Source organism: Ptychodera flava, chromosome 5 (genome assembly GCF_041260155.1).
Source record: "Ptychodera flava strain L36383 chromosome 5, AS_Pfla_20210202, whole genome shotgun sequence".
Lineage (NCBI taxonomy): Eukaryota > Metazoa > Hemichordata > Enteropneusta > Ptychoderidae > Ptychodera > Ptychodera flava.
In genome coordinates, this window is record NC_091932.1 from 7,685,237 (window position 1) to 7,695,805 (window position 10,569).

Consider the following 10,569-nt stretch of genomic DNA (forward strand, 5'->3'; position numbering starts at 1 on the left):
GCGCTGTGCATTCCCATTCATGAATTTATCAACTGGCATGAAAACAGCTAGCAGTTGCATTGTTCCAGATATATCTGAACAACAATAAAACAAAAATCAAGGCAATTATATCACTGTAAGACTGGAATCTTGTGAAGGTGGGCTTGGGTACAGTGTGTATAGGGTCGTCAAGCATAATTCAGTACGGAGACGTTGAAACAAAGATAATATGTACAGAAATAATTTGGTACACATGGTTACTAGTTTGCTTTTTCAATCTTCATGACTCATAGCAGTAACTTTAAAGCCATTCTTCTCAACCCCTGATTCCAACATTAGTGGAAGTGTGAAGTTCTCATGAACATTTTGTCAATCTTTTGTTTTCAACAGAAATTGTTATCAACTAAATCACTTTCCTGTAAGATTAATATGATATTGAGTGGGGCCTGTGTGTATAATATATTAATCTCAAGATTGATATGTTTTGGTGCTTGATACAAAACTTGCTTGGTGGTACAAAATGGACAATTCATTTTGGCTACACTGCTTAAACTGTGCAGGGGAATTGACTACTCTACTGGCAATATGATACCCATCTGAAATTATTTTCTAGATAAAGTGAGAGTGGAAAGCATTTGGAAGTATCTTGCAGATACATCTCTGCCAGTGAAACAAAATGAAAATACCATTCTTCATGCTGAGAAAACACATATACAGAAACATTGACAGTTTGAAGAATTCATTTATTTCTCAAAGTTTATACCATACTTACAAAAAAACAAAACGAATTGCATTCCCTTGAAATGATCAAATTTCAATCTCTAACAAACTTGTGGTGAAATGTGTCCCAAAATTTCAAACTACAGTATTTTCAAACGTAAGTTTGTGTATATTTCACTAGCAGTCTATATATGCCAGCTTGAATCTAACTCTGTAAGCTGAATCCCTTAGAAACAAGGCTTTGAAGCCAATACCAAACTGCTTAAAGAAATAATATGTTAATATGTACCACTGTGGCTCTGTACCTCGAAGTAGAATGATTGATCTTCAATGAAATATACACATTATACTGAGAGGGTGATAAGTCACATTTGTCCCCATCAGGTGTCATGGTCCAACCACAGAGGCCTGGTTAAACAGTCAACTACACTCAACTACGGAAACAAAATCTGAATTCTACAACCTATACTCAAGAACACTAAACTGTAATTCCAACATCACTTCAGCCAAACTGTGTTTCTGGCTTGTTAAACCAGTGGTATGAGCTGTTCACAGTTGTGTATACTTTTGAAGTTAACTTTGAAGCTAACCTGGTATTTATTCAGAAAGGAGTTTAAAGCCGTGAATGCATGTGATAAGTAAGACTATGACGGCCAATTTTCATGGACATAGATCCAAAGGACATATAAGGTGTGGTTTACTTCCCTATGAAATTTCATTTACACTTGATGAAAGTAACAGTCAGATATTCAACTGAATAGATCTGGGACTTGTAACTGCGTCTTCTAACCTTCCCTAATAACAAAGTTATCCATAAAATCATTTGCTTCAGAAGTATTGGGCTATATAATATTAGGACACAAAACTGCATTTCAGTTAAAACAATAAAACAAACTGTGAAAACTGGCCAGAGTAAAAGCATACTGTGATCTATATAGTTGTCACTTAGGAAGTGCAGGGAAAAGATCAATACATTCTTTGACATTACTCAAATTCATATTCTAATGTTGGAAAATTCAAACATGGAAAGTCCATCTCTTATATAACCTCTACCTAATATTAACCTTAAGCATGAACAACAAAAATTTGGAAGAGTCTAATTACTATCAAATATACACCGCAATATGTCTCTTACCATTAAAAACATCCATCTTTCATTTTATGTGTGTACAGAGCACACTGTCTCTTACCATTAAAAACACTGATGTCTTTCATTTTACATGTGAAATACATTATTGAAGAGTTCAATATACAGATAAAGTCCTGTGCAGTAATCTTGGAAATGACAAAAATAATATACAACCTTGAAACATAAACATTCCCTCCATTGTCAATGTCTAAAAGCACGCCAATATTTATGAAAATTGCTTTTTGTGCATCGCGATTGACTAGCATATGGCAGTTTCTCTATTGTTCCATAAATATTCAGTAATTTCAGGTTAGTGGGCTTGAATCAATGGAAATTGTTCAGAACAGAGTCTGATGTCAAGAAAAGTATTATACCTCAACAGTTTCACTGAGCCTTTGTTTAACCCTTTCACCACCATGGTTTGTCCCAAATCCATTTTTTTCTATGGTAAAGTTGGACCTCTACACAGGGAACTGGGGGTGAAAGGGTTAAAGAACTGGCAGAGCCATGAAAAGTTATCAAAAGCATTTACTAAGTGCACTACTTTACAAAATATAAATTTACAATTGGGTTACAGATTATTATACTCACAAACTGGCATGGGAGAACCTAAATGTATGCTCACAGAAATCATCTCTGTCATTTCTGTTCACGAATGGTTCTGCCACTGCCTGGAAAAATAAAAAATACAATCTTTAAACTAATCAAGTCAGTCTGATAAGTCAAAATCAGATCTTATATACATATCTTTGCATACATCAATTATTACTGTGACATTTTATTGAATTTTAGCAACACTGACTTCCCAAATACTGTCTTACTGTACTTGCCCGGTAGAAGCAACAAATGTTGCTGATCAGACTGATAAACTTTACAAAATTTGTCTACAAGAGTAGCCTGATTCTTTTGTATCATGAGTCATTTTAAATGATACAGTCAAGTGCATGTATGGATGAAGGGTAGGATGAAAACTGGCAGCATCCCTTAGTTTCAAAATTGGAAATGGCCTAGACCTTCTGTTACAGTCCATAAAAACAGTCAAACATTCAACTTGTACTTGTCATAGCCTTGAACAGCTCAGTGCGATTTCATTTCTTACACACACATCTTCTGCTGTTCTTGATAATTTTGACTTGACTGTGACAGAGATGTGAAATTCCGGTTTGCTTTGATTAAGCAAACTAAAATCCACAGTCCACATCACAAATATGCTAATGATAAAAGATGCATCAGTTGGAAATGAGCCTGGGACTAGTTTGATGTGGTAACTTCCTGAAGACTAGCTACAGCTGCAATGACATCTATATCTGTGTGTACTGGAATCATAATGGTGTGAGTTTGATCACCCTGGCCTTGCATTCCAGTCTGAATGATATTCAGTATGCTTTGAGCAGTTTGTGGAACGGTCTGTGGAACAGTTTGTGGCACAGTCTGCGGAGAGGTTTGTGCAACAGTCTGTTGATCAAGCTGTGCAGCAACTTGGCTGATACTTGTGGGGTACACCTCTCTGTCTCTACAACTGTGCATACTTTCAGATGCTTTTCCAACAGATCCATTCTGTTGAAACTGTGGAAGCATTTCTTGCAGCTGTGTTTGCGCTTGTGCGTCTTCAAGTGCTTCTCCAGTGTTTCATAAGTGTTGAATCCCTGTTTGCACTCTCCACAGGAATAAGGCCTTGAGTGAAGCAGCTGATGTTTCTTGAGGAGATAACGATCTTTGAAGCTTCTGCGGCATATATCACAGACGTAAGGTCTTTCAGAGCTATGGACTGTCTGCTTGTGCGTCTTCAGCCCCTTTTGAAGTCGAAATTTCTTTCCACATTCATCACACTCATGCTGGGGTTCTGTCATATGGTGAATTTTGTGTTTTTCAATGTATAACTTGCTGAACAGTTTCCCACAGATTTCACATGGAACTTTGTCAGATATATGGGCATACTGTTTGTGCGACATCAACTGTTTCTTCAGCTTGAACTTCTTATTACAGATGTCGCACTGCAGTGTCCTTTCTGCGTTGTGGGATCTCCTGTGGAGAGCCAAGCTCTGGGGATATGCAAATGCCTTGCCACACAAATCACACAGGAAGCGTCTCTCCCTAGTATGGCAAACTTGATGCATTTTCAAGTTAGCCAAGACACTGAAGTGTTTGTCACACAGATGGCACTTGTAAGGACGACTCTTTTCGTGGACACGTTTCTTGTGGAACTTCACACTCTGGCTGAATTTAAAGCGTTTCCCACACAGACTACAACTGTACGGCTTCTCTCCTGTGTGGACATTTCTATGGTCTTTCAAGGCACTGTGCCACTTGAAACTCTTGCCGCAGAACTCACAGTTATAAGTTGGCGGTTTGAATGAATCTAAATCGTTCGGGTGGATCTCACGAATATGCTGCTTCAAACCTTTCACAGATTTGAAAGAAATTCCACAAAGTGCACAATCGCGCAACTTCCTCTGTAAATGTTGCCGGCATCCTGAGCCACTTGCCGTTTTTCCTAAGATTTCTATGCGTGCAGTGTTTGTGTCTACACCATGCTTCATGCGCATGTGTTTGTAGAAATTTGACGATATCGAAAATCCTATCTTGCAATCTGGACACTCATATGGTTTTTCCCCTGTGTGAACTCGTTCATGTTTAATAAGCCCCTCATTTGAAGGAAATGATTTGTGGCAGTGTGAGCATTTGAATTTTCGTTCTTTCTGCTCTGCTCCAGCCTTTTCTGTCTCTTCTTGCTTTTCTGTAGCCTCTGCCTCCTGGGCTGGTTTTGCTGGCTTGGCAGCCTTGGCAGGCTTGGCTGGCGACTCCACCTTTCCATCAGAGGATTCCGAAGATTTGTGACTGGTATCAGACTTGGCATGGGGGCTTTTCTTTGCAACACTCTCTTTACCAGGTTTGCCTTTGACGTCTGCAAAAGATACCTTATGAATGTTTTTCATATGCTTCCAATAATTTGAACTGGTGGTAAAAGTCTTGTCACATTTGTCACACATCTTTGGAGCTTTTGGGCGAGCTGCCTTTCTGTTGCTGCGTTTCAGGCTTTCCATGTACAACTTAGCATGGGGTGTCTGTTTTCTCCTTCTTTTCCCTTCTCTAGGCTCTGCTACAGAAACTGTAGAGTCATCGGCATCACTGCCTGCAATGTCATAGTCCTCATCATCATCATCATCGTCACCACCACCATAATCATGATCAAGACCAGCATTCTGACCACCTGAACCAAAGTAATCATGATCTTGTTCTTCATTTAATCTCGCTTCCGATTCCTGGCGCACCTCACCTGTATCCTCTTCACCATCTGCAGCAGCCTCTTCACTGTCTGGTAACAAAGCCTTCTGTGCCTCCTTTCCACCATCTGGTTCAAGCTGTTGTCTTCTTTGTCTTTTCTCTCTTTGGACTTTTCACTGAGATCACACTCTGAACTTGGAACAGCACTCCCTCCAACTTCTGAAAACAGCTGCATGGCATTCTTTGCAGGTTTTGATCTTTGGCTGTCGGTATCTTCCTTCTGCATGTACTCCTTACATCCCTGGACAAGGGAATCAACCTCAAAGCGTTCAGCTATTTTAAGAACATCATCGATATTTTGAGCAGTAAGTTTGGCACTTCCGGTGTACAAGTATTCTAGAAAGAGCTCAAAGAGGTCGGTGTTGATATCCTCAAGCATCATTGCAGCCGTCTCCTGGCTTTGAGTCTTCTCATAGAAGAAACCCATAAAGAAGTTGCAGCAGCTTGCCAGCACAACCTGGTGACAAGGGAATTGCTTTTCAGAAATGCAGAGTACTACATCTGTGGAAAATGCCTGCAAACGCAGTTCATTTAATTTACCCAAGACAGCGCCGGCATGGTTTGGGTTACTGTACTTCCATTCTGCAGATAGTATTGATGATGCCATGTTGTCTTCCAACTCTCACAGTTCAATACCAATATTGCTCCTTCTCTTGGAGGACACCAATTAGAGTGTACTGTACTTCTGTTCCAAGGGTAATCCAAACCTGTAATGGAGATATGCCCATTGATTAAATGACTTGTTATGATACACTGTTCTATTTATAGTAAAGACTCAGCAAAAAGTTCTCTCTACATAATCGTAGATCAATCACACTTGCAAGTTTCAATGAACATAAATCGAAAGACATTCAAAAGCAGTGTTGAATGTTTTGAACCAAAATATTTTAATAATGGTAGTGTGTATGGATTGGCACAGACATTAAAATCATAATTTCAAACTCTGTAATTTCATCTGCCAAAATGCAAATTGCTTTTTGTTTGAATATTAGGTTTCACTTGTAAAAAACTATGGGTATTGTTAGTCTTAGCATGATTCAATTCTGTTGAGCTTTAATTTATGATATTTTGGGAGGTGCTTTGCAAGAACTAGTCAAGCATAAGATGTCCAATCTGTTGCATTTTAACAAAAAAATTGAACATTTGAATTTTTAAGGCCCTTGAAAACATAGACGTTGTCAATATGATTTTCACAGACTAAAGCTGCAATATCATACCAAGCCAGGTGGGTGAAAATGTACAGTACTGGTATATGGTTTTACTGACTTTGCAGTGAGGGAAGTGATACTCACTGTTTGGCAGGGAAAGGATTAAAAATAAACTTCATCAACAACATCAAAAATTACTATTTACAAAAAGAATGTGACTTCTTAAATTTCCTAAACTACACAAACTGAAATCGCATGAGTAAGAATCTAAGTCTACTCTTTGTGTGTTCGCTAATGTTCTGCTTATTTGGGGAAAAACACATCTTAACTTGATATTTTAACTACCAAGCAGTGGTCTTCAGTCCATTGCAGTAAAATTGTAAAGAAAGCAGATCTATGTGAGAATGATCTATTACATTTCAAATAAAATTTTTTGCATACCAAATATCTGTATTGCTTTACAATGTATCAAACAAAGATGTAAGGGTAAGTTCAGTTTCTTGAATGGACTGAAATCATGGATTGGTAAAAGTGTTTTTTTTAAATTGCTCTGTTCCAAGATTGTTCCATGCAAAATTTGACTAACATTGCAGTACGCACTGTACCATAAAAAAAAAAGCACTAGTATTAGTAGTAATCTCAAGTAATCTCGCAAAGTTGATTTTGTGTCTATTATGGAACTTCTTTATTAGCGTTTCACATCTTGGAGAATGCATGTAACTTTGTGAAACTACACAATACAAGTTGACATGCTAGGTTATATCTTGTGTTTCATGCTTTGTATGAGCATAAACCATATGGTACAAACATATGATTTGCTTATGATCAGCTAAAGGGGTTACCAGAATGTATACATTGCGTCCATCTTCAGTTCTACTGTAACCACCTGTTATATGCTACTCATTACTTTCTAAAATTTAAAACAGTATGACCAAATTCATGGTGTTACAGATGTACCGTCGCACTTTACACCATGAAGGAATTGACAGGGAATTTTCAGCTGTACTGAAGTCAGAACTGGCGGCCATATTTGCCCATGGGTGACCACGAAGAGAAAGGATTTCGTTCATGTGCCGCTTGTACGCGTCACCAGTGTTAATATTCAAAGATGGTATGTGGATAAATAACTTGACAAGTCCAAAGCCTAGTTATGCGTTTATATTGGTTTGATTTGGATTGAAATTTCAAAAGAATCTTGCCGGGTGAGAGCAAGGGCGACTGAATTGGAGTTCATGATCCATGCAAGAACGACTCTATCTACTTTTCTGTGGAGTACAGTCCCTAAAACACCTCGCCACTTTTGTATTTTCCAATATTCTACAAAAAAAGATAATTTCTGGCCAAGGAAAAGCTCATATACGCGTAAGATGAAATCAGGTGCTGGCTGAATGGCGTGCTCAAGTCTGAGAATGCACAACCGTCGTTTGTGAGCTGTGCTCTGCGATCCTATTCTTTCATTACGGCTCGAAATTTCTTCGCTAAATGCAACCATACCAAATATTAACTTACTTGCAATCCGTGATATGATACTTTCATTACATCTCAAATCAACGCTTGAGATAAAACACCAACAGTGGACGACCCGTCCGAAATATACGAAGAAATTTTGTTCCGCAAACTCGCTCGGTCAGTTGTGAACTACACGATAACGCGCGCTCAACGCTGATGGCGCGCGAATAGGTCAAAAGTCACCAAGATGCGTGAACACCTTTTGCAATTTAAGATGACTGCAAATCCTCTTTTAGCTGTCATTTATTGTCACAAATGCTCAGATTAATTTGGTTGCTAGCTACAACGATGTAGACGTTTCAAAAATTTACGAGGTTTTGTGCTAAAAGAAAAAATATCGAAAATTAGGACGCCCCCAACGAGCTTGGTTTTTCGTAATTCATGGCCCCTGAATTTGAGCCCGTGTGTCCACAGCATGATACTTCAAAGTGATATTTTAAACCTTTATAGATTGCCATAAGTCATCAAATTCATCTGATACGTATCAGATGTTAATTGGTACCTATGGTTATTGGTTTGCACAGAGGAAGAAATTTGGAATTAGAGTAGGAATCAGATTCTTACTCGAAGTTCACGTGATGATGACGTCATGGCTTGCTTTTCAGCATCCGAACATTTCCGGATTCATACGAACGTGGTTTAGTTACTGCATGTACATGGACGGAAGCGCTACGCTTCCCGGCAAGGATTCATCGTGTTTGCATATACGTCCATGCCCATCATTGGCGCAAAGTCAGTACCCTAACATCTTTAGCGCTTCTCAATACTCATCAGTTTTCACGGGCCTATTTTCAGTGTCATTCGGGCCGTTCCGTTGGGTTCGGAAGGTATGGAATATGGTATGGTCTCCATGATAAAGTGACGCCGATTACTCATAACCAGAGTTCTTGTTGGTCCGATTCGGAATGCGAGGCTATTTTCTTTCTGAAACATGCGAACACCCTTGCTTACGATGGCAATTTGTTCGTGTCTCATCTATACAGAGAAATAGAGTGGGAAAAGGATGACTGACCCCAGATCGTAAGGTCAACACGTTGAAGGTTATTGATAAGTGGGTCAAACCGTGACATCATGAACACATTGATTCGAACACTGTTCGGAACTCTCGTTACATGTACAGTAACATAAAGTGGTTGGCCAGAAGATTATTTATCATTTGTCATGGAGGTAGAGTTAGAGCTCTCCTTCTACCTCCATGTTTATATCGAGAGGAGGGTTATATTTTACAAACCTGTCTTCAGCAAGTTCGAGTATGGTCATATTTTGTACACTATCATAAGCTTATCTTCTGTGGATACAGTATGGTAAAAAAAAAGAAAATAGCCATTAAATAAGATCACAATACAGAAAACATTTTATAATCATACAAAAGAGAAAAATAGTACTGGCGAAACATAACTAGGTTTTGAATATAGTTTTCTTCAGAAATATGCCAAAGGCCAAACTATTTATAATGGATTGCAAAGTACATGTACCCTCTTATGTCATCATCAACAATTTGTAAATTACAGCGTTTAAACAAAGACACTCTTTCTTTGTTACACAACTGGCATTCAAAAATAAAATGCATCTCATTTTCAATTTCTTTACTGTGGCACTTTTTGCAAAATCTACTGTCTGCTGGTATCTTAGGATTTCTTCTACCTAATTCAATTTCAAAAGATTACTTAGTTTTAATTTTGAGATATTTTTATGGAATGATATAGTATAGCAAGCAAATTACACACTTGTTCTAGTAACAGGAACAAAATTACCGTGCAACCACAGGGGGTTGTCTACATGTCCGTCCCCAGGGGTGGGTAGGTGTTTCGTTGTATCGCTAATAAAGATATATTCTACCAACCTTTGGTGTTTCGGTCTTAACTTAGCACTGCCCTCGACAATCTTGCGTATACGTTTTATCAACATGCTGCGTCTATTATCTGATGAGTCTGAGTGCCTAATTTGCCAAAGTAATCAAGGGTAAATTACTAATCTGTGGACGCTCTCACCGGATTATCACCGGATTAAATTTGACAAAGTCAACAACGAACGCACCAGTTATACCTTGCTGGTGCGTACGTTGTTGACTCTGTCAAAGTTAATCCGGTGATAATCTGGTGACTGCGTCCACAGATTAGTAATTTACCTCGTTTACTTTGGCAAATTAGGCACTCAAACTCATCAGATAATAGACTAAATTACTACCCTTGCTTGCCTTGGCGAATTACGCAACAAACTGGTAAGATAATAGACGCAACACAGTGACAAAACTTCGCTAAAAATTGTCAAAGGACGTACGAAAAAAAGAAATCGTTACAAAACCAGCGCTAACATAAGGCAAAGACACCAAAGCTGCAAAGAAAGGTTGGTAATATAACTCTTTATTGGCACTATATATCATAGTAAAACATGTTAAAATAAAATAAACCATAGCAAGAAGAACCCTGTCCTACAAGACGGTTCCCAGACACTTCGCACCAAAACCACTTCGCACCATACCATCTCGTCCCATACCATTTCGCACCAAAACCACTTCGCACCTAAACAACCTCGTACCAAAACCTCTTCGCCCCAAAAATCACGTCGCCCAAAACCATTTCGCCCCAAAAACAATGCCTCTTCAGCCCCCAATTTATCGCTAACCGTTAAAAGCTGAAGATAACCAATCACTGCCAGTGAAGTTTTAATCACCTTATAATCATCCCAGGACTGAAATCTTGAAATTGTACACATTTCGAGAAAATGACATCGCATCGTGCGATACCGCGCACGGCACCTGAAATGTACCATTTAGTAGTTTGCGTGTTTTTTTTTTTC

At 38.7% G+C, this 10,569-nt stretch overlaps 2 protein-coding genes across 3 annotated transcripts; both read right to left on the minus strand.

The window, feature by feature from the left end:
- Window positions 1-701: 701 nt before the first annotated feature.
- Window positions 702-9,751, minus strand: LOC139132901 (zinc finger protein 43-like). 2 transcript variants are annotated; one of them, XM_070699258.1, is made up of 2 exons: window positions 9,614-9,751; window positions 702-5,820 (listed from the first exon to the last, which is right to left on the minus strand). In XM_070699258.1, exon 2 carries the CDS (start codon window positions 4,870-4,872, stop codon window positions 3,205-3,207), a length of 1,668 nt encoding a protein of 555 aa, XP_070555359.1. In that variant the 5' UTR covers window positions 4,873-5,820; window positions 9,614-9,751; the 3' UTR covers window positions 702-3,204. The 2 variants fall into 2 exon arrangements, with proteins under 2 accessions (XP_070555359.1, XP_070555358.1); XM_070699257.1 differs by lacking the exon at window positions 9,614-9,751 and adding an exon at window positions 7,771-7,926.
- LOC139132678 (kelch-like protein 24) lies at window positions 5,073-5,720 on the minus strand. The gene has a single exon (XM_070698945.1). The coding sequence runs from the start codon at window positions 5,718-5,720 to the stop codon at window positions 5,073-5,075; it is 648 nt and encodes a 215-aa protein (XP_070555046.1).
- Window positions 9,752-10,569: the final 818 nt, after the last annotated feature.

Bases quoted from the DNA above. Each gene is read 5' to 3' on its own strand.
- LOC139132901 (XM_070699258.1), bottom strand. From the start codon at position 4,872: ATGGAAAGCCTGAAACGCAGCAACAGAAAGGCAGCTCGCCCAAAAGCT.
- LOC139132678 (XM_070698945.1), bottom strand. From the start codon at position 5,720: ATGGCATCATCAATACTATCTGCAGAATGGAAGTACAGTAACCCAAAC.